This window comes from Cydia pomonella, chromosome 4 (assembly GCF_033807575.1).
Source record: "Cydia pomonella isolate Wapato2018A chromosome 4, ilCydPomo1, whole genome shotgun sequence".
Taxonomy (NCBI): domain Eukaryota; kingdom Metazoa; phylum Arthropoda; class Insecta; order Lepidoptera; family Tortricidae; genus Cydia; species Cydia pomonella.
The window spans coordinates 16639964-16665460 of record NC_084706.1 but is presented as its reverse complement, the minus strand read 5'-3'; the positions used below and the strand labels follow the sequence as shown (position 1 = coordinate 16665460).

The following is a 25497-nucleotide window of genomic DNA, read 5'->3' as shown; positions in this document are numbered from 1 at the left end:
AAACTAACGAATAGAACTTGCACAAGGTTTGTATGGAGAATGCTATCCTGCGCAGCGAAAAAAAACACGGTGTAGGTATAATAAATTAATAAACATTCCCGATAATAAATTGGCAGCTGAATTTGGAACGTTGGAACAACTATATATTTTACAACATAGTAATATAATGTCTAGAAAACACAACATTTTAAAATGTTACCTTTAAAGCATTTAATTTAACGTTAAAAATGGTATGTACTTATTAATGTGAAATTGATTCTCACTCTTCCACTTCACTCCGCTCGACGGTGTATTTAACTTTATTGTGTGACACATTATTGGTCATCAGGCGTTAAAAAAATGGACAGTTCGCGAATATAAAATGACAATATAAAACGACTAGACAATGTTGTTATGTAGGTACTAGGATTGAATGCATGGCGCAGTGTTTTATTTTGCCTCAGTTTGGACCACCTTCGTTTTATGGCATAACTTCATGCTTTTATTCATTCTAAAGGCTATGGTCAAATTCCCAGTTGCAAATATCGTTCAATATTCATGTTAAAATTTTTCGAAGCTGAGGTCAATGACCTCGGGAAAATGTACATATTTATATTTCGTTAAGTATTGTACCTAAAGCTTTAATTTTATCAAATTAGCTTTTAACTAATTAAATACATTTTCGAACGAGTTCAAAAGTTACAGCATTATATGATTAAAAACTAGGACGAAAAAAAATATTTTACAGTACATATGGGGCTACTTTATAGCACTAGTGCGAGAAGTAGCATATTATGTTACTGTGTCGAACATTTAAAGGGCCATATGTACTGTAAAACGTTGTACGATACATGTGCGAATAGGTAATTCGCAACTCGTGTCGATTTAAAACACTCCCTTCGGTCGTGTTTTAATTTATCGCCACTCGTTTCGAATTTCCTATTTTTCGCACTTGTATCGTAATGTACTATTACACATTTATTTACGTACCTGTCTTAATTGTTTTTTAATATTATAAAAATCTCCGGTATCGGAATATCTGTTTTCGAGATATAAATAGATTTGTAAATAGTATTATTCTAGTTGCCTCATAGAAAAAGTAGTAATACTCGCATAATCAAGCTTTTCAATATCGTACCTTACTAAAGCCTAATCTAAACACGATACTCCACTGAAAAGCTCTCTATTATAACACGATTGTATAAGATACAATTCTTAGCTTTATCCAAAAGTAGCAATAAAATATCTGTTTACGTTTGGAATCAATTAACTTTATTTATTTATTTATACCACGACGGTGGCAAACAAGCATGCGGCCCGCCTGATGGTAAGCAATCACTGTAGCCTATGGACGCCTGCAACACCAGAGGCATTACATGCGCGTTGCCGACCCTTTAAAAACCTGTACACTCCTTTTTTGAAGAACCCCATACTGTAGCCCCTCGGGCAAAGTAATAATTCGCAATGCTTTTAATTCGCAGGAATTTATTTGATTAAACTGAAGTAGTTGCCCTATAGGTACCAAGAATAAAACAATCCTCATGATTGTAATCTTTTGTAATCATTACATTATAATCTAGTCAATGTGATCTATGCGTAAAGCGTAATATAAAGCTTCCAAATTAATCTTTATTCATTATTGTTATACACGTAATAGAAGGATACCAAAAACGACTTACCAATTGCATCTATTCTAATTAATGACCACAACTAACTCCTAGATCCGGACTATTAACTTTGGTGTAATTAGCAGTGCGTGCTATATAGTGTGCATTACCATATACAAAATTACTCTGATCTTAAAAACTGTCCGAGATTCTCACAGTAATTACACCTCGCCATGGTAGTAAATCAGTGCAATAATATTTCTCTTCAGTATCAGGTATAATTGGATCGCAATGCGAGTAGCATCTATGCGGAAGAACGGGAGCAGCAGCTCTTGTTACATTCTGTGTCTTATTCCAAGAACGCCATGGGAATGTATGCATGCTACTCAGAGTAAAACCTCCGTCTGAGCTGCTAATGATGTTACAATAATTGAAAAAAAAAACAATTATAAGTAACATAAATTATCTTTAAACTATTAATATGTATAGTTTGTAAGTAGGTGTTTAGCATTTTCTCCATAAACAAATGAGGCATAGGAGGTTAAGTGAAAAACTTGGAACAAAGGCTGGCGTGGTTGGTGAGCTATTTAGTATGCATTTGGAAAGGAGTCGAGGCGAGAGCAATAAGTTTGAGCCCGCGATTTGCATAGATTGTGGCGGCGGCGCGGCGTCGGCGCGAGCGCGTGTTTGGTGATTTACTCGAGCGGGCGCATGGGCGACGCCCGGCCCGATAACACCTGCACCACTATTAGGATGAGACCTTAACAATCAAACACTACTTCACTGCAATTCTGGTTTTATATCGAGGAAGAATTAAACGTTTTTTAATTTAAACAGTAGGTTCATAACCAATCACGTTTACAGTAGGTTCATAATTAATTGATATTACCGTCTTAGTAGGCCCTGCTGTTCGCCGAGTGACGGAGGCTGCTTGCGGTTAAATTATACTCATTTACCGCAGCAACAACATCCATGGCATGCGCAAAATGTTGCCAGCGACGATTAGCAGAATTCCTACCTCGCAACATAAGTACAAATGCTAAAAAACAAGGTTCTTGCGACACATGTCCATATTTATGAGTGCCTAGATGCGTGCTGTTCTGTTGATTTACCATTTACGTTTCTTTTTCTCCGGTGTGACGCATTACCGCTTAGTCAGATAAAGGTGTAGACCAGATCCCTTGTTCAGCGATACGTATATTTTATTTTATTTCACATAAGTATTTTGTCATTTTAATAAATCATTCATATAAGCTGTGCATAATTGTATACAACACATACCTGCAATCAATACTTCTCCTTCATAACGGAATGCAACGAAATGCTTAGATTAACGATTTCTAAAACAAAGTTCTATAGTAAACACCCCTATAAAGAAACAGGCACCAGTAATGGGATGATATAGAGAAATCCTGTAAAAAAAGTATTTGCCATCAGTTTTTAATCGCTGGAAACATTTTACCATACACAAGAGCCAAAGAGCTGCTTAAGTTTAATTTTTCATTGATATTTGTTAGTTTGAAAATGAATGGCGCCATACATCCCATGACTAGAGCAAAAAAACCACAATTTTAATTGGTTAATAATTTTGAAACCAATTGCAGTAGCTTTCTTTAAATACATAGAAAACATAAAGGACGAACTGGACATTCAATGTCGGTAAAATATCAAAAATACTCCAAATTTTCTCTTAAATGTCCCATGATTGGTGCCGTTAACCATAGTACCAGGTAGAATCTAATGACTTCTGCTAGGTACTTTATAGCGCAAGGAATTTGCTAATGGAATTGCTACTTAGTGGTAGATAATTAGAAAATGAGTGGCTGTGAGACCGCCGCTGCCCGCGGCACGATCCATGCAGGGTTGTAAGTTGCAACACCAACAATCACCGGTAGCATTTACTATGCGGGTCATTATAAGGTGCAGTAGCATTCATGAAGAATTGTTACCACTATAAACTATTTGCATAACAAGAGAGAGTTTATTATCATTTTGCGCAACACGAAAGGTTAAACACAAAAATCTGTCGCTAGTCGGTGCAATATTAACTAAGTTGAAAAGTCGATCGCAATATTATCAGCTATGTATGTTATAAAATTAATTACGTGGTGAAAAGCGTTAAGTATTATATTAAAATGTAAACAGAGCTCAAGAGTTTGTAAATACTGAATGTCGAGCTTAACCGAGTTAGTAACATCAACATCTCTGGGCTGTTTTTTAAGCCTTATATTTTTAGAAATGTGATATACTTTTTTGAAGTAAGTACCTTATCAATTTACTTTTATTTCTATGGAGTATTGCCTTTAACTCTCTTTATGTAATTTTGTATACACTATTGTTCGGTAAAGTTGAATTATGTGTATTGTAAATGCTCTTCAAATATTAACATATCAAAATCAATCAACCTTCCTATGTAGAAAATTAATGGGTAAAGGATATTCGATGGATTTTCGGTCGATCGCGTGAAGTAAACAGGAATAAATTAGAATTAAATCCCTAACCGTGGACCGTCATCGCGTACAGTAAAGGCGTCAGCAGTTTGCGGGCACTGTGCCAACAACGGTCACCATTCCCACAACTTCCGACGATATCATTCTACAACCAATAATTAGCCCGTTCCATATTAATTCCGGTAGAAATCAATGCTATCGATAACGTGACATTAAGTGGATATACATATATTATTATCATTATTGTCTAGTGTAGGCTCTTCGGTTTAAATTATTTTAATATCTAGCATTTTGTTTTAAGTTTGAATAAAAAACCTACCCAATTATTTGGCAACTCTTAAATAGAAAATTTTCAGTTTTAGGATTTTTTTTCTTTATTTTTGTGTGTATAGGTATGATTTTCCAAAACATACGTTGTTTTTCAGAAACGAGTAATGATGGCTGTTAAAAAATAACATTTTACAATTTGTTTTTCACGGGACACCCTGTACAATATATTTTGCGCGAAATAATGCAAGATTTAATAGATCCATCCAGGGATCGGAAACCGGTATTTTTTGTATGGGAACGAAAACGGTATATTTTCGTTCTTTGTTAATTATTTCATTTCTAATTGAGCAATCTAATAATACGAAGTCGTTATCTAAAAACACACCCGAGTCCTATATTTGGAGTATAAAATAAACCGAAATATATGTTTATTTCAAAGCTTTTTCAAAAAACCGGTTCCGATCCCTGGATCCATCCGCCATCCTGACATCAGTTCGACGGGAGGACTTCATTTTGAGCGAAGTTTATTATTCTAGGGAGAGATACACATATTTAATCATATTTATGATTTGTAGAAGGATCTAGATATTGACGTTTTTAATTGCTCAATCCCTAGTGTAAGGCGCAATCTAGTCAATCAGTGCTTCTAAATAACATGTTGCAGGTAGTGATATGCTTTGGAGTGTGATCTGTAACTTTATTATATATACAGTTTCTATTTGCTAGTTCCTGTAATTGGCTCTGTATTACTATCTAAAAAGTTTAATGTATCTTTTATAGCTGTTGGAATTCCTTGTATAAATAAATAAATATTTTTATTAAAGGCACGCTGAGGTACATTGAATTTACAATATAAGTACATAGTTTTAATGCAAGATTTGATAGGTTTTTTTAAATAGCTCGTTTTAGGGGGAGGTACACTGGTTTCTATTAAAGGTTAACTAGACTAGGTGCACAGAAGGTACAAAACGTTTACCTATATACCAGTGTTGGGCAAAAAGTAGTTGGATTACAGATTAACGATTATGATTACAAAACGTAGTTTTAACTACAAATTACAATTACTAGGAAAAAGTAGTTGAGCCTTTGATTAACGATTACTAACTACATTTTGTAGTTAGTAATCAAATTAATAACTACATTTTGTAATTGTAATCTGTTATAAATTACTTTATGCGATTACAAATTACATTTACTCAAAAAAATGTTTTCGATCATCTTTGTATCCCAAATCAGGTTAAAAAATGAACGAATTTTAAGTTAATCTTAATATACCAAGTTTGACTTTTCATTTAAAAAAAGGAATGTTAGTTTTACAAGATTTTTTACAAAGGGACGACTTATTAAAAAATATTAATATTTTAGGGTAAAAACAAGATCTTGTCAGGTGGTCAGTTCCATGAAGCGGCACCCAAGCATTTTTTTTTTAATATAGAAAACAAATATTATCCTCCTAAGGACCACGGGCCTACCCATAGGACTAATTAGGTAAATGCAATTTTTTTTAATATATATAATTGGATCATAGTTGCATTTCTTTTGTTTCATTTCATTTTAAAACCAAAGAAACTCAACCTTATTCCCTACACTATTGATTTCAAATTCAAATAGCATTTTTTTGTATGGTGGGCCTACTAGTATAAAAATAGGTACAAAAATATGGTATGCTTTTTGTTTATTTTTATTTAGGTACACTCGCCATCCTGACTCTCACCTTAGTTTCACTACACCGGCTCAAAAATATTTTCCTAATTCTTGGAAATCAGAGGGCCTACCACGAACACCGAAGTCCACAAATTGCGGGCATCTTTCTCTGTCACTCTAATTACGCCTTAATTGGAGTAAAAGAACAGGATGGCCGCAATTTGCGAATTTCAGTGTCTGCGATAGGCCCTCAGTGCACTAAAGACTAGTGTCGAGGTTGTATATAGTTTTTATATCCTTTTATTGTCTATGTTAGTTTTTAAGTTTTTCTAGTATTCCATATTTAAATACTTGAAGTATATTTGTTTATTTACATTTTAATGTCAGTTCGTGATTAAATCTGGTGCTGAATAGTCAACTGCTTGTGTTATTTTTTCCACTTTCTCTAAACTATCCAAGCCCTCTTCTTTAGCTAGAGTGACATATTTGTTCAACGCAAAACACATAGAGTTGTTTTTCCATGCTAGCCGATATATTAGATTTTTGTGTGTTGATTTTGATTTTGTGAATGAAATATACGCGTTCATTTGGATTACATTTGAGAAAAAAATACGAACACCTTTGTAATCGGCGAATCGAATACGAATATTCGTATTTGTTGCATCAACAACCAATATTTCATAGCCTTTTATTAGTTTAGCGACTGACAAGATTCAAGAAGAAGATTGTTCTATATGAGATAAATATGTATATAATATAAATGAACATGTTATAATGTTAAAATAGAATCATTAAATCGAAACTAACTTGTTGATTGTAAGTAGGACGAATCGATCACGAGTCGATGAAGTGTTGAGCTTTTACTCCGCCTCGCTTGTACCGCCTTGTCGAAGGATTGTTAAAACTATTTGATCTTTAACCTCTACTCTGATGCGTCATCCATAGCCCATCGGACTATTCTACATATTAATGACTACTATTTACAAAATAATAGATTGTGTCACAAGCGAGCAAAATGATATATTTACGGTGAGGGCGTACATTGAATCCTGAACAAAAGTGAAGGAGTCTATAATCCCGAGAGTAGCGAGGTATTCGACAATAGAATCCTGAGCGTGGGATTTAAGTGTCCAAGGTGCAAATAATTTTCCTACCATGTGGTACATACTGCTTTTCACCTCATTTATGAGGATATTATTATGTTTCTAAATATTACTAGAATAGAAAAGTGCTACTTTGATCCCTCCTAGCAGGGAAGAAAAGTGCTACTTTGATCGCTCCTAGCAGGGTATAAAAAACCCTTGTCCGAACAGGCGATGTGAAAAAAATATTTAAGAGGGGGCGTAAAGCCAGGAAATTAACTAGAAGGGAGACACATGACGATCGCGCGGGTTTCTAAGTTTTACCTCAATAACTCTGAAAATATACTTCTATTTAAATGTTTTCTCGTCAGATCCCTCGGCTATATCACTAGGCATTTTATACTAAAATTACACTGCCATGTACAGCGTGTCGATATACAACTGAATATAAATGCAAATTAGACATGTTTTCGTCATTTTTTTCCACCCAGCCAACTTCAACCTTTTAGATTTTGCTTGTTGTCCGTCGTTGCAAATATATGTTTCACACCACTGTTCGGAAATGAGGCTAGATGGTCTAAAACCTAGCTGGAAAGCACCTAGCACCTGAATCACAACTACTACAATGTTTCATTGTTATCATCATCTGTCATTGGTGATCATTGTTATCATGGTGATGGTAAAAGGTCTTTTTTTGGCGCAACTTTTTCCTTCAAAAATAAAATTTGGTTATTTATAGGACCATTTACTTGTTTGAAAAAATAAGAAATGTCAGAACTATTTAGTTCACGCTTAAGGCGTTTTTATTTTGTAGCTGTTTGTGTTTTTTTATCAAGTTCAGAGCCGGTTTGAAGCAAACAACAGAAAAACGCCTCTTAAAGTGATAAAAAAGTAAAAAACCGGCTAAGTGCGAGTCGGACTCGCGCACGAAGGGTTCCGTACCATTATTTATAAAAACGGCAAAAAAAATATGTTTGTTGTATGGGAGCCCCCCTTAAATATTTATTTTATTCCGTTTTTAGTATTTGATGTTATAGTGGCAACAGAAATACATAATCTGTAGAAATTTCAACTGGCTAACTATCACGGTTCATGAGATGCAGCCTGGTGACAGACGGACGGACGGACGGACGGACAGCGAAGTCTCAGTAATAGGGTCCCGTTTGACCCTTTGGGTACGGAAGCCTAAAAAGGCGGGATCTGAAAATACTTACTGATTTGGATAGTGTAGTGTTGTGTATGTGTAGTGTTTGACTAAAAATACAAGAAACACGTATCTACGCTATAAAAATGAGTTCTTATAGTGAAGAAAATACGATTATAAATGTTCCTGGCAAAAATACATCGTTTTCTTTCAGCAATTGTCCTCACGCCAATATTAATATTAATTTCTATTAAAGTACTTATAGTTTAGCAAATGTTTTCTTATTTCCTCGCAGTAGTCGTGAAAAGCACTATGTAATGCCTCGGCCGGAAACGCTCAAATTCACTCGTCCATCTTTGAGCGATTTTCCGGCCTCTCCTATAATGTACTATAATTTAGTGTTCGTGTGAATTTTTTCATTGCATTTGCCCTTGATCAAAACTTCAATATAAAAATGCCGTTTTGCGTTACCGTTCTCTTAAGTTAAAAATTAGAAGAGAAAGCGCATTAACAGGATTAAACATTATGCTATCGTTTCTAGAAATGTTGTTTTGACAAGACAAGAATGATTTTCGGATGCATATTATATCTCTCTAATTTTATATTGAAGAAATTGTGAATTGCGTATCCTTCCCTCTCTATGTCTGCAAGTATTCCTAGTTGACCTGTTCTAATCTTCATACAAAGCCGTTTGTAAATTAAAAGAAAACTCAAAAAAGCTGTTGGAATAATGGAAAAAGTTATGTTTAGCAGCTCATAAATAATTCTGAGACGTAATTGTCGGGCGTTAAAGTTGTTCTATAACAGTTAGTTTAGCGTAGAAGACATAAAGGACATGACGTAAGTACAAAGGGTGCTGGCGTTGGCTTGTCAAACGAGAAGTTTTTATCGGGTGGCCTGTCGGCGTTGAATAGGAATGAGTCTTGAATAATGCATGTGTGCCGGCCTAACCCCCTTGCTACGAAACAGCGGTGACCAATGTTTCACATGTGATGTAAATAAGGGAGCTCGTAAGTTACTTAACATTAGGACTAGATGAGTTTGTTATTGATTGCATTTGCGCCTTTTTTGTTTTTACTTCGTTTTATTTACATATTTACTTTTATGTAGGCCAAGGAGGAAGACGACAAAAAATTAAGCTCCCGTAAACTTAACGTATTGAGAAAATATATAGCTACTAGGAAGTTATTTATTGTCCTAAATATTAATGTAAGTATTATAATGAATATTGCAGGTATATTTCATGAAGTAAAAGCGTATAAACGGGTGAAACCACCCAGTCGCTCCAGTTTTACTTCCTGTGCCTTTTATTTGTTGATCCTGAAACTTGATCTACCGCTAATTCATTTTGTAATAATTAGGATATTCATAAGAATAAATTAGGTAAGTACATAAATGATGGGTATCGGAACAAGTGGAAAAGTTGCCCTAAATTTAATAATACAGTAACTTTATACATTAGCGTTTCCGTCAAATCCGGTAGTTCTGATTTTTTGCAGACTTGTTTATGATGTTGGCCCAATGAATCATCCAAGTTTGTGACCTACTCGTACAATTATACTCTCGTATTGTAACCAATTTAGTCTACTTTAAAAATGCCCCGAGAAAGTGATATCAAAAACAAATCCTTTAGGGTTATAATCACACAAATTAAAAAAAAAATACCGAAATGATCGCGGTTTTTTCGCTTTTTTACAAAGTTGTGTTAGGGGCTCGACGTCACAAACTTAGATTATTCATTGAGCCAAAATCATAACCATGTCTGCAAAATATCAGAACTACCGGATTTGACGCACACGAACTGGATTATAATGGTAGACTACCCATATCACCTAACGGTGCCTATTCTTGAAACAACATGCATGAAAAAAAAATCGATTTTGGCACTTTTTACGTAAAATAATGGTTTAAGTTTCCTACTTGGGCAAGTCTCCCGGACTCCCACTGCTGATATCGGTTCTGCTAGGATTAGCCTATTAAACAAGACCCTAGGTAAATTAGTAATTAGTACTTGATTATGTCAATAAACTAGATCAATTGACTAGTTTTTATGTCTATTTCGTGGAAGCTTCCAAATGCATCGAGCTTGTTGCATAACGGAATATTGACCCCACTTTAGCATGCGATAGGCAAAGGCAAGGCAAGCTTTTACTATTAATGTATGAGTTAAATGCAGTGAGCACGCAAGTTGCTCTCTGATCTTAAATACTACTAATAAATAAATAAATATTATAGATCATTCTTACGCAGATTTATTAAGTCCCACAGTAAGCTCAAGAAGGCTTGTGTTGTGGGTATTCAGCCAATCGAAACATAGATATATAGAAAACACCCAAGACCTAGGAACAAATATCACACCAATAAATGCCCTTACCGGGATTCGAACCCAGGACCGTCGGCTTCATAGGCAGGGTCACTGCCCACTAGGCCAGACCGGTCGTCAAATTAATATATGATTGTGCAAGTTTTTTCTATAACCAACAAATCGCTTAACACTTAAGTTTATCATAAGTTGGTTTGTTTGTCACTGTCGTAGGTATGTATGAAAATATGACAAGAGAAAATTAGTTTTTATTATAATTATATCATAGAATTATTTGTTGTTGATAATCAATTAACTAAGTAGTATCGGCCCGTTATATTGTTTAAACAGTGTTATATTTGCTCGGTTGAGTGTTGCGGCGAAGTGAATGGATATTAGTATTACAATGCCACGGTGAGAAAGCTCGATCTGCGCTGCGCCGGCACAATGCACATGTTTGCGACATCGCCTTCGTCGGCTCAATGTGTATCGATCTCCTAAAGGTCAAAAAGCTAAATACCAGAATTTTAAGCAGCTATGAACTTTAAGGACTCTAGAAGCTCTTCAAAATAATTCTAGTGTCGGATATATTGACTATGTAGAAGGTGTCGTCTATCAAAAAGCTTATCTTGTTCTTCCTCCTTAACCGGAAATTTAACGCTCAAGTGGCAAACTATTATAATGATATTCTTGATCTAGATTTTATAAAAGCTTAGACTTATATCCCAATAGGGGGAAATAGTAGTCCCCATACGATGTTTTCGTTTGCCTAGAAGTCCATGATAAACTGATAAATATTAAATATGAGTTCCGAGGAACTCGTTGCCATGAGACAGGATTCTCCCTATCCTCCGAGGTGCAAGATAAGAATATGCACACCGTGGGGCTTCGGATTGTTAGTTACAAACCGGGACCACTCGGTTATCGATGCTCATTAAAATGTGATCATATTACTATGGCATAGTCTTACCACGACTGCCTTAGCAGTGTCAAACTGTCATATTCGCTAACGTTTGCGTAACTCACTTTTTTTAGTCAGGTAATGGAGACCTAGGCTTTCCGAAACGTGTCAACCTGGCGAGTGACTAAAAATACATGAGTTTAAAGAGACTCGCAACAGTTTAAATAAATATAATATATACATTTTGAGTATGTAGGTACAACGTTGTTCTAGTAAACTTCGTCGAGTCAACAAATAAAAAGTTTTTATCATACGAGTCTTTATAAGCCAACAATCAACTCGAACCACTTGATAAAACAACTTCACACACTATGTATGAGTTGGTCAAAAAGTTTTAAAAGCTTTTTTTCGACTAAGGAGTGTACTGGGTTGATGGTGGAAGGTAAACAACATTATAGGTAAGTGATAACAATATAACAATAAAGAACTTAATGAAGGATTCTCTCAGTCCATTGTAATAAAATAAATATTAATATTTTTTGCTATAAGACTTTCTGTCTTTTAAAGCACACTGAATGTACGGGTAGTTACATCATCTTGCAAACGAAAAAGAAAGTTAGAATATACTTAGCTAAAATTAGCTACAGGTGCAATGAATCATAGACTCCTTACGTTATGTTGTAGATAAAGAAAAAACGTCAATGTTATCTAGTATAGTGACGAGCGAATACAATAAGCTTCGGCCCACGCGCACGGTGAATCATGCGCGAGCCGGTCTGTACGACGATACCACTGAGAACAGCAAAAACATTACCCACTTTTGGACAAGTTTCCTTTCTCTTTCTACACTTCCAAGTGCACCGCGTTCAGCGTCAAGCGTTACAACTTTAAGAATAACAAATGAAACGTTACCGCCGATTCCAAAGTCAATGTCATAGTTTCATTGACTGTTGTAAGCTTGGACAGATATTTTTAATTAAATAATGTTACGAGATACACATGCAAAATGAAGAATCATCAATGGCAAGACCTAATAACGATCTTACCTACTCGGAAACTCGAATATTTATACACGAACAGGCTAAATGGCACATAAACGTTTAACACGTCGTAATTTTTCCTCTTAATTCGTGCCGATCACAAATAAAACGTCCTTTCACCTGAGTGCCGCATTTGGACCACATTAATAACATTAATATAGTCGCTTCTGAAGTAAAATCAAAGATTTTTGAATAAAATATCTCGTCGTCGTCGTTAAGAATATTCTATTATGTTAACGGCACCAATCATGGGACATTTAAGAAAAAAATTGGAGTATTTTTGATATTTCATCGACATCTGTAAAAAAATCACCGCTTTATGCTTTAAACGTTGAATGTCCAATTCGTCCTTTATGTTTTCTAGGTATTGAATGAAAGCTACTGCAATAGGTTTCAATATTATTAACCAATTAAAACTATGTTTTTTTGCTTCAGTCATGGGATGTATGGCTAACTAACAAATATCAACGAAAAATCATACTTAAGCAGCTCTTGTTTATGGGAAAATGTTGCCAGCGATTAAAAACTAATGGTATATCATTATTTTACGGGATTCGTTCATACCATCCCATTACTGGTGCCTGTTCCATTATAGGGGTGTTTACCATAGATAGATATTAGATAGTATAAAATCTTGAAGTCGTATGCCCAAAGTTGACTAACAATGAAATAAATAAAAAAAGGTTATTGAACAATAACAATCACTTTTAATCGTTATATCAACTGTAAATAAGTACACACATACATATAGTTAATATATATGAAACGAAAATATTACTTTAAACATAAATAGTATTGTCGCATCAACGTCCAGTCATTGCAACCAAAGCGTGACAGAGTTGAACGGGTGACCATGAAGTGCGTAGAGCGGCGGGCGTAATACGTAGAAACGGTGACTCACAGAAGAGATCTCAATATACACACCGCCGTGCAACCGAAAGGGACGCAGTTATCAGGAACCGGTTTAAGATTTCGAGTTTCGATCCGATATGCTCCTGTCTGTGCCAAGTTAACTTTGCTTGAGTGGAGCAGGCGCTCACGAATCTCAGGGAAGTTGTAGATCAAAATTTTTATTTTATTTCGCTGGACACTTAAATTAAGATTGATTTTACGGCTCTGCCAGTTCGAGCTGCCGTCTTCTGTCGCGCTTCCACTAAACGGTCATTAGCGTGTTTAGACACAAGTACGAATTGATATTGCTATTGGAATTGGAATTGCGAATGGTTCGGTAGTCAAAGATGTTATTATTATCAGGTTAATAGTTAATACTCTACCACCGGGCCACTTTCTTTATCAAAGCAAGGTCTGTGTCAGGGTGATGTCACCAATGCTTCGGTTCTCTTATCTTGACGCTGGTTGATAAAACACAGCTTAGTTAGGAATGTTCTACAGTTTTTTTGAGATTAACGAATTATTTGTGTATTCTAACCTAACCCTAATTTGTAAATAAGTTTATTACATATATATTATTATGGATACTGTTAATGTATCGATAAATTTTAATGAACGTTTAGATTTTTCCTTTTCTATTGTGTGACGCACGACACGACATTACAATAAAAAAAAATTGTATAGCCCGTTAGATTGGCAAACCAAAGATGTGGGTTTGTATCCACGTTGGCCAGAGTTCATTTTTAGGGTTCCGTATCAAAAAGGTACAAAAGGAACCCTTATGTACCTTACTCTGCCCGTCTGTCTGTCACTTTGCTAAATATCTCGAGAAGTACTTAAGCTATCGATTTGAAATTTGGAATAGTAATGAACAACGCTAACCCAGACATATGGAAGTGTCATTTTTGTCATAATTATGGAAAATGCCCAATATAAAGAGGGGGCAAATTTCAAAGCCTAGTTACTAGGTCAAGTGGGATACCATTTGAAAGATTTTTTTTTCATACTGAAAAAAACATAACTTATGAAGGAAAATGTGAAAAATCAAAATACCATCCCCCCCCCCCCCTTATCTCCGAGGTTTACCAACGAAAAATTATGACAGTTTCACATAATAATAACATTATCGTAAAGATTACAAGAAAAAATAATCAGACCTCTATCTTGATATACCTATATTTTTTTAATTATAAAAAAAAACATTTTATAATTTAATTTGTAGTTTAATCCAGTTTGCGGGTGTTTAATATACTAGAAATTCCTATGAGATTACCCTAAAATCACCTCCTTTCAAATAAAACAAAAATTTTGCCAAAAGTTGTTCATGTTAGCCAATTTGCCCATAGATGGCGCTGTACACAATTATGCTTATTATACTTCTGGTCAAAAGTCTTTTGTGATTATACTGATTATAGTTATATGAGAAAATTTAAACTTTGTACGGAACCCTCGGTACGCGAGGTAAACGAACTAGCACTTGACGGGTTTTTTATAATAAATCTGCATCTACAATATACCTACCTAATTATTATGGTTCAAAGTATTGACAAGAAAAGCGCAGCGGCACATTAAAATTCAGTTTCATTTCTAAACATTGCTGAAATTCGTCGATTTAACATTATACCGAGAAAGTACAACAAGCATCGACATCGACATTTGTCGTTGTCGCGTGTCGATTATTTGACTGGTCCGGTGCACTGATCGCTAAAGAAAGTCTCCGCACGATAACAGGAATTTTCCGACTCGGTGGAAACCATCGCGCCTCGGTAGTGAATCATTACGTGTTTTTATCTCAAGCGAGGAGAAAACTCACATGTTTACATGACAATAATAAAGTACGTATATCGTTACTCACTTCGTAAGCTAATAGGCATAAGACTCCGCATCTTTATTCAAAACTAAAAGACGTTTTGACACATTGATAATTAGATCAAATTAAGTAACGTTTAGCTGGTAATCAGAATAGATTTTCATCTAGTTTGTAGGAGAGCTGTTAAAGACAACCAGCCGCGGGCGCTGTATAACGGCGGAACAAGGTATATTTATCGTGAGCCAACAATCGTTAAGGCTACTGTTATTACGACAGCGCCGGGACCGGTCCGACCACTTCCACTGCCGAAACGGCGCCTAACAGCCTTTACACGAGATGAGGAGGATCCATTTCAATCAAAGTAGCCAGCTGCAGACTCTATGAATGGCTATCAGCTCAGGTTGCTTTCTCTCCTTATTGGTTTAGTAATTGATTGGATTGATATCTTTTATCACAAGTAATGAATACGACATTACAAACGATTGCATATTGAGATAAAAGACATACGTTATAAATAAACATTAAAATATTAATTCTACTCGTGAGTATATGTTTTGTTTGCTTTTACTAATAATGCTAAGATGTTTTTTTTTTCATATAACGATTTTATACATACTTCTTTTGGCGCGCGAAATAGAAGTATTTTTTCTTTCTTTAATTACCAACATTGGTATTTGTTTTAATTTGATCGAATCAAATATTCATATACAAACCGTAAACATGGTGTAATAATTATGAGGAGCATACGTAAAATTGTACTTTTTATATTAAATTGTTAGGTACATGGTACAGGAGGGAAGAATAGCTTTGCGATCCTAACTAAATAATGGTACTTTTTCTATGAAATTCCATTTTGGAAGAAATCGGTTTTCACTAACTAAATCTTAACAAATCATTTTGATTGCTAGACGACTGCACATAAAGTACTGAATATCTGTGTCCTTATTTGACTCACATCTACATGTAAAACGTTTTCGAACCCACTCCGTAGTTAATATTATAAGGCCCGTACTGATGTATGGCAGCGAAACTTGGGCAGTTACGCAAAAGCACGTGCATACAATTCAAGTTGCCGAAATGAAGATGCTGAGGTGGATGTGGGGCGTTACCAGCCTCGACAAAACCTGAAACGAGTACGTGTGAGGCAGCCTGGACGTGCTTGACATCGCCGACAAAATGCAGGAGAGTAGGCTGCGATGGTATGGCCACGTAAGGAGGAGACCACCAGACTACGTTGGAAATTTGGTACTACGACTTTCCATCCCCGGTACAAGAGGCAGAGGTAAACCGAAAACAAGATGGAAGGACGTAGTGATAAAAGATATGATTAAGTACAATGTATCCGAAAACGACGTCAAGGATAGGGCTAAGTGGCAGCGAAAGACACGGAAAGCGGGCCTCATCAAGTTTTGGAAGAGAGAGAAATAGCCGAGCGAGGTCAGGAGCAAAATTTTATATAGTATATTTTCGGAGTAATTGTGGTAAAACGTTTATATTCGCGCAATATAAGATAGGGATCTTCCGTCGCAAAAGACACGCGGCGCGCCATATCACTTGTTATCGTCTAATTATCTGGCCTTAGGGTGCGAGTCCAACTCGCACTTGGCTTGGGTTTGTAGGACTAGTGCGGTAATTAGCACTTTACGTGTCTATGTCGAAAATTTAAAGGGCCATTTGTGCTGTAAAACGTTGTACGATACACGCTTCCTGGAATTATTCAATTTATATTCAGAATCATGAGTCCCATAAATTGCCTTTTAATAGGGAGTATTACTGCAATATTCTGCCGCCAGAGTGCAGCACGAACACCTTTCATAAACCATAGAGTAACTTATACATACTGTGCCTTAAACTGTTTTTGACAAGTTTTCATTGATAATAAAATATGGCATTGATGCATCAAGGCGGTTTGTTTACAAAGGGCCTACCGGGAAACGCGAAAATCGTAATTTAGTTACCTGCTTCTTCATCGCTCAAATACGCAAGAGTGATAGAGGTTAGATAACGAAATTTCGAATTTTCTTGTTTCGCGGCAGACCCAAAGATTGTATAGGATTGTGGTAGTGGCGCCCCCTACGCAAAGTTTCGCGTAATATTCCCTATTAAATTTCTAAGGCATAATTTTACATTTTGTGTTCGCTTTATCGTTAGTGTGATGATGAGTATGAAACGTATATTCAATTGTTTCTGCTCTAGTTAAATTACGTTTTACATGTTACTCATTCACACGCATCTGTCATATCCCCACAAATGAGTCAATACCTAATGCGACTGAATTAATGTGATTATCCAATCATTGGCAACGGCGGCCAAATCTTCCCACACATGCCTAAATTATCACACGTCTTAGTGCCAATCGATCTGTGATTGATAGCTGAAGGGGTTCGGTGATGGCTCTTCGTGAAAGGAGCATGTTCAATGAAGATTATCAATGCAAATCGAAGTAAAACGCCAAACTGTTTTCGGACCGCAACTTCCTGTGGAGCCCTGCGATTAGTCGAAAGCGTAACGCTCTGGCCACTGAAAATTATCGTGTTGCGTGCTCAAGATTGGCTTGCAACTATGCGAATTTAGAAGTGGGTAATTGCTGACGAAATTCAACGCCTGGGGGGTGCACACCTGCGGGCGCCGCGTTCATTCATGGGAGCTGCGAGAGGTCGAGAACAATCCGCGGCGGATAATAACAGTTGGCTTTTCTTAGAAACAGTAGAGCGCGAAGGCTTTGGCGGAGGGAGTGTAGGCGTCTCGCTCGCACGCCGGGCGAGGGAGCGAGAGTGCGTGGGCGGGGCGAGCGGTGTTATGTCACGTTGGCGGTGGAGGCGTCCAAAGTGCTCCGCTTGCATGCTGCGCTCACTGCATCTGCACTTCCCGACTCTTCATTTATCAATGCTTGTTTAAGGGCTTAAGGTCACTCGCGGGTAAACACGCTGACAAGGAAAGGTACCCAACTATCCGGCTCCTATTTGATTTATTTTGATTTCTAGCTTACCTTGTGGGTACTTAGATTTGGCGGCTATAAAAATGAGTTTGTGGGAATATTTAGTTTAATGTGGTGAGAAACTGAGATTTAACTACAGTGTTTATTTACTTAGTTGAAATTCAAAATTAAAAAATGCATTCTTCCAGTAGGTCTCAGGGGCTTTTACAAGTCAATGCAATATTGATTTGTACATTTGCATTGCATTTACTTGTACATTATCAATGTTTACCTTGCACTATCACAGGTAAGTGCAGTGTCTATCCCACCTTGTCTCCTCTAAATCCTGTGTAGCCGGCTCATTTCATTTTCATTTCATTTATTATTATTTCGTACAGGTGATAGGGTGTTTTACATGTTGCAGCTATGATGTACCTTTCCGGCGTACGATATTTAAAAAACATAAGTTCTTACCGAAATAAATTAATTTACAATTAAAATATATGTTATAAACAGAAAAACTTAAATAAATAAACAAATGTCAATAAACTTTACATACTATCTTATCTCGTTGATAAGTCAGGGGAAAATAAATTTTCAAGTCTTGTTTCTTTTATGTTGGCAAAAAACTAAAATAAATAGAACACTAAACATTGATCTTAAATAATAAAATATAATAATAATGTTGTGCGTTATGGAACATAAATATGTTTGTAATTGTATCGCGTGGCATACTATAGAAATGGCACGACTTAGTCGCACATGGCTATGGCGCCGATTTTATTACACCAGGCAATGGTGAGTCGACGTTTATAAATCATAATTTTATGGTTATTCCTTGCGATAGTAGACGGTTCTAACCCAACGTTGACGCGAATATAGCTCATGGCAACTAGTGTATTGGGTTTGACGTTTTATTAGTTATTACACTTAATACAAACTTTGTTGATAATACTTTTAAAAATAAATTAATAAAAACATCACTTATGGGTCGGCTTGCAATTCTTCTCGTAAAATAACAAGTTCAAATACTACGGGTATACAATAAATAAAAAGAGACATTTCGATCTACCTCCTAAATGTCTAATCTCTTTTCCTAAAGGATTGATCGCGTTCTCCCAAATTGTTCCGGGAATGGGGAGCGCATTAGTGGTATCTAATTGGCCAATCAATTGAAACCGAGTTCACTACAAGCTGAGTGAAGCCATTAAGCCAAGTGCAAATGTACTGAACTGCCGCTATTTGTATTAGTTACTTGGAAGGGTAAACTCAGTGCGAGCTAAGGGTTTCTTCGAGACTGGCTATTTTAGGATTTGTAAGGATTAGAATGGCTTTAAACATCAATAGATGAGCCACGTGAATGTACTCACTTAGAATATAACCGAAACCGAATATTATCGACAATATAACATAACTATACTTAGGTATTATTAAGAACAATTCCAAACCGTTAAAATTAACAACATTATCTCTATTAAATTGCTTATATTTAATTTTCTTCCTACCTTCTACCTACTTCCTATATTATTAAAATTGCTACACTAAGTTTTACCTTAGTATATCAATATACATACGAAAGTTAAGGGTGGCATTTGAAAAACATGTTTTTCCCTCTATATAAGGTTAGCTCACATTTAATATCTCTAGAAGCTAAACAATGCAATCAGGCATTTCGTCAATACTTTACAGAAAGTAAGTACGGTACCTAAGATATGCAACGACATTAGCATAGGTAAACTAAAATTGTATGTTACTTATTAAAAATATAATTAAAGCTCCAATTTACATTCTTGAGGGACATCCCCACGAGTATTTTGCCATACTATTTGTATATATTTTTAGATTTGAATATACATATCCATTGTCTTAAATAATGTAAACACATATTCAAGCCTGTTCTACCAGGCATGTCGCACGAGAACTTAGGTAAAATAAAATAAAAAAATTGAAAAAATCATTGGTAAGCCATACGTTTTCGGTAAGAAGTTAAGTAGCTAGACGAATCGCGTCTATAATTCTTGTTGGCACTATCAGTAGCATGACGTCACAAACGCTTGACTAAGATTAACAATGATTTCGCGGAACTGGAGTTTGATAAAGCCTGCCTCGCGATAAAGAACTGGCAAGAAAAATGATTAAAAATAGCAACTCAGTCACACCACGCGTAAAAGCCGTAAGTTTAATTCTAAAACGCATTTAATTTACTTACCCTATTTTTTGTGCAATAAATGTATCAAAATAGTGTTATGATTAAAATATTATAGTTAGGAACTCCAGAAAATCTTATGGGTTTTAGTTTACTCCTAACTTTTATACTAATTAAAACATCGAAGCCAGAAAACAGCGATATCCAGAGAGGAAAATGGGGACTAGTTTAAATGGCGAAGCGGGCGTCCAGATCCTCTCACTGATTATGAATTTTGTCTTGGCATCATAAATGTCATTAAGATGATATAGCTTAAACCTTTTTCAATCTAATATAAGATGATAGTTTAAGCTTTGTATTTTGAGAAATCAAAGTTGAATTTGTCTTCGCAAGTTTTCAAGTTAAAGTAATTCATTACTAGGATAATTTATGAATGCCATTATTATTGAAAAAAATTGAAGTCAAATATTACAATAAGAATTTCCTATACGAACGTTTCAACCCAATAATCTAAATGTGATAAATCACTGCGAAAATAATATCTACATTGAAATTTCACTGTCATTATTATTAAAACATCACAATTAATCTATAATTCTTAAATTTATTAATTGATAATTCAAATACGTTGTTATAATTATAACGATTTGCACAATTACCCATTAATGTTTTTTTATGACTCATTAATTTTTAATCGATTAAATATCAATAAAATATGAATATATATACGTATTTTCATTAAAAAAATAAATGAATGATCTTTATTTCAGGCATAAGTGCAAGTGGCCCATAGATAAATACCTTAAAATTAAACATACATATTATAACAATAAAAATTATTAAACGGTGATGTAAGAAAGTATAGTGTCTTACCAAGATTAGCGTAGTATCCAGCAGGATGCATCATGATTGTACCCAATCACCGCAGATACGATTCCATTTGTCACTTACCTAAAACGAACAAAACATAATGTAGTAGCTACTACTGCACCAAAACAAATAAACAACACACAATAATTACAAAAAAACACATAGATTATTTGCTGTTCGACAAGGCTGATTGATAAAATGAATTGTCATAACCGCAGAATACTATGTTAAGTATATTAATAGTACTAGCCGGTAAAGCAATACCTATTAGCAATAATTAGGTTTACAGTAGTCCGTTATTGATTACTAGCAATAATATACCGCATAAGAGGCATTTACGTTATCAGATGTTGCGACTGCGTGAAATGGTAATCCGCATCCCGCCATGTTGCATTATTCGCCTACATTATCAGCGTCGATGTGCATGGAATATTCGACATAGGGGCAAAATTCACGGTGCAAGGGTTGCATATTCGGCCCGAGGCATGCGGAGGCGAGCACACATGGCTGCCACGGCTGCCTTCCTAGGAATCTGACCAAATGCCCATCGGAGCTCGATTGTTAGCTAAATAGCAATGCTTTATTTATGAGGTATACCGTCAACTGGTGGTGAGTTTACAATATATTATATATATATATCTTATACCTTTAAACGAGCAATTCTTGTATATAAATATATATATATATATTTCTGTGATTTCGGAAACGGCTCTAACGATTTCGCTGAAATTTGGTATATGGGGGTTTTTGGGGGTATACAATCGATGTAGATTAGTCTTATGTTTGCGAAAACGCGTGTTTTCGAGTTTTCATGCGTTTTTCTTTCGACGCAGAATATGGTCGCTAATTTCGTATTGCCTGCCACTGTCCGTCTGGTCCAGCGGGTTGAGACGCGGACTGCTAAACGAGTGTTACGGGTTCGAATCTCGCCCGGTGACTAACTTTTGTTTTTTTTTTTATATGTTCAAGTTTATATATAATTTTTTAATTTTTATTGTTTTAGACAAGTTTAATTTAGTAAAAAATGTAGTTAAGATTATCACCTATACACCACCATATTACAATAAACAGTTATAACCGAGCAAAGCTCGGTCGCCCAGGTACTATATATATTTATATGAGTTCAGGCGCAAACTGGAATGGATGAGCTGTAAAAACAAAATTTAAATTACATCTTAAAACTCTTTACTTAAATAGTATTTATATTGTTAAAGAATATACACGAACAAAAGCTAATCCATTACAATCGAAGTCATAGCAGAAACTTTGTCACAGTTAATAGACTAGCATTTGTAGCTGCAATGTCAGTAAGAATTAAGTTAACAAAATCTACGTCATTTCAGTTAATTTCTGAACTATAACATATTAGGGTTTTGTCCAGTTTTTGCCTAGACAATACGAGTAGCTAAACCAGTCCAGTTTGCCCTCGATCTCAAATAGTGTGGTCATTATAAATTCGCCAACCGGGGTGAATAGGGTCGATTTTGAACTGTGAGATTTTAAAGGGATGTTTCTAAGAGCGCCCCAAAAGTCAAGGTTTCAGAAGATTTGCCCTATGTCTTAGAAACTATTTATAATATAATATTACTTAATAACGTCTAATACACGACGAATAACATCTGAGACAAGAGCCATATTGCAGGCTAGCATACACTGGGCCCAAGATAGAGCGGCTTGGAGAGCACTGGTGAAGAGTGTCCACAGTCGTTACGTCTCTCAGCCATGAGGATACAACAAGGAAGAAGAAGAGATCTACTTAATGATATCGTCTCAATATTCTTTTTTTGAAAAAAAAAAACCGGCCATCCCTTTTCGTACTGAGCACGGGTACAACAGGGTCGAATAAGGTACCAGTAGGAAAAAGTGATGAGGGTTGTCAAAAATATTATAACCTGCCATGTAAGAACCTAGGTAGTACTTATCTATCGCACTTAGTTCCTTTAAAAATAATTAGGTAAATATTATCCCATCAAAAACATTTTTAATTTTTAAAATGTTGCCAAGACGAAACCATAAGGCTCGCACTGTCAAACAGTTATCAGATCTCTTGTAGAGCCAAGCTTCTGACTCTACAAGCCCTAATTTCACAAACTCTACATCTTAGTCAATATATTTGCTAAGCCAAGGATCCAGTGTGCTAAGCGCCTATTAGAACGTATTGGAGCAAATATAAATAAATTATTCGTTGAGAGGGATCAACGGTACATGTCATTCGCGGCTTTTTTTCCTATTCGCACTGCCATCCCTAATTCACCCCAGTTGACGCCTTTTGCGGTTGGAATAGTCTGTCCGTCTGAGGCTTTGCTCAGTGCTAGAAAGCTGCAATTTGGCATGGATATATAAATCATGCATTGCGATAGAATGGTAAAAAAACATTTTCCCCATACAAAACGATATTTTTTGAAAATTTGTTTGGGCTTTGACCCAATAGTGTGGGGTATCGTTGGATAGGTCTTTTAAAACGAATGAGATATTTATAGAGCGAATTTTGCTAAAGTTAATATTTTAGGAAATAATCGCTCCGAAAGATCCCCCCCATCTAACTTTTGAACCATGGGTCCAAAAAATATGAAATAAATCGCGAAACAGAAGCTTAGTAAATACTTTTAATGAAAACTATAGCGAACATAATCGGTTTAGTCGTTTTTGAGTTATTTTGAACTATGGGGAAGGAATTTTTATTTATAAGAGTAAATAGGTGACTGGAGGTTTATTCTCTATCAAGCGGAACTAGGTTAGGGCTGTCGCCGCTAATTCGCTTGCAACAAAGCTAATGTTCAGTTACAAAACGATTTACGCCATTCAAGAATAGATAATCCTCATAAATAGCAATTTGTGTCGTGACAAACGATCTGAGTTGCGCCGCCGCTTAGTTTGGAAATCTCGTATAATGCCGCTATTGTTAATTATACAAGTCACCGAGTCGCTAAACATACGATTTATTGTCAGCAAACTGGAACGGTGATACATCTAGCTAGCGTGAGATTTGTACAGCAGCATGTCACCACGCAATGAATGGCTTAAAACATTGAAAAGTTAAGACCAACACTTATCTTTCTTGCATCAAAAATAATGATCATCTGCTCATTGAAAAGATTTACTTTCAAATTATTTGCCAATGTTTGTACCCTTACTTATTCAGTCAACCATCCGACTGCTTCGAGAACAGTATTTTAGAACGGCCGTAATTTAGTGTTTATTCGGTATTTATTTACTGTCACTCAGGATCGGCCTGTTTACGAGTCGAAAAATCGACATCCTAGCCTCTCAACGGCGGAGTAATGTCAGTTGGATCGCGATCGACCGAAAAGATAACATGAATCGGGCATCAGATCTAGTGGCTACGCGTTTTGGTAGAACACTACCGGCAGGGACTTACCGCGTAAACTTCATGTTTTAATGGAGTCTTATCGCCGTATCAAATCTAGACCGACGATTAAGAAACAATGGCATATTAATAAAACGTTTCTTTTACTATGGCGAGACAAAATACGGTTTCTAAGAGCTCACGCGTTGTTTCGTAAATGCTAAGTGCAGTGCGTTGTGCTGTAGTTCTTTAAGAGACATGATTTTTTATACTGAAATACTGTGATTTTTCAAGTTGTCAAGCGATGTAGAACTTACATAAGAGCTGTATATCTCTCAGTAAGCACCGAGTCCCGGACAGGGGCAAATAAAACAATAGAACAATGAAATACGTTGGACTGAAGCGCGCTCCGCTAATGAACTGCCACGCCGACACCAAACGCTCTTGGTATTAGAGCGGCCATTAGTTAATGTACAAATTATGGAAAACTGTACTTGACATTGAAATTGCGGGTTTTCTTTAATAGTTCTGGCAACTACTTTAACAGTGTTGTGTCTTTGCTTTATTATTCTCAACTTATATAAAATAATTTTTCATTTCTCATGCTCGGAAAGAGGATCATTGTTTTTCTAAAATGTGTGCAGAGAGTGATACGTTTCGGCACTAGAACATTTTACTTTCCAAGTACGATTTTTTTCATTTTTTTACAATAAGCAATTGAAATTGGGTTTTAAATGGATTTGATATACAATTTCCATTCTGATATTTAATCATGATTCTTTAAAATGAAATAGAAGTATACTTTAAAAGTATCGTTATTTTGTGTCCATAAATAACGATATTTTTACCTAAATGCCTAATTGAAAGTTCCCTCGAGAAATGCTATAACAATTATATTTAGTCATGTTTAAAAAAAAAACACATTTATTTTACTTTGCTCGTATTCGAAATGAAAAGTAGAGTGTTTAATTCGGGTGAAAGGCATCATTTCATCCCTTGGTTAACAATCTACTATTGTCCTTCTCAAATTCTGCTCTTTTTGTTGTATATTTTCTAAGGAAAGAAATATATATGACAATTTATTTGGCATCCTTCCCTTGATGAGGACCATTTAATGAATGTGTCCCTGGAAGCAGT

The 25497-nt window shown here is 35.7% G+C and overlaps 1 protein-coding gene across 2 annotated transcripts in view; it reads right to left on the bottom strand.

The window, feature by feature from the left end:
- LOC133517175 (protein scalloped) overlaps positions 1-25497 on the bottom strand; it is an 83038-nt gene that overhangs the window by 30359 nt on the left and 27182 nt on the right. For both annotated transcript variants that reach the window (XM_061850365.1, XM_061850366.1), the window contains exon 2: positions 21057-21134. In XM_061850365.1, coding sequence (XP_061706349.1) covers positions 21057-21090 — 34 coding nt within the window. In that variant the 5' untranslated portion in view covers positions 21091-21134. The remainder of the gene's footprint in view (positions 1-21056; positions 21135-25497) is intronic.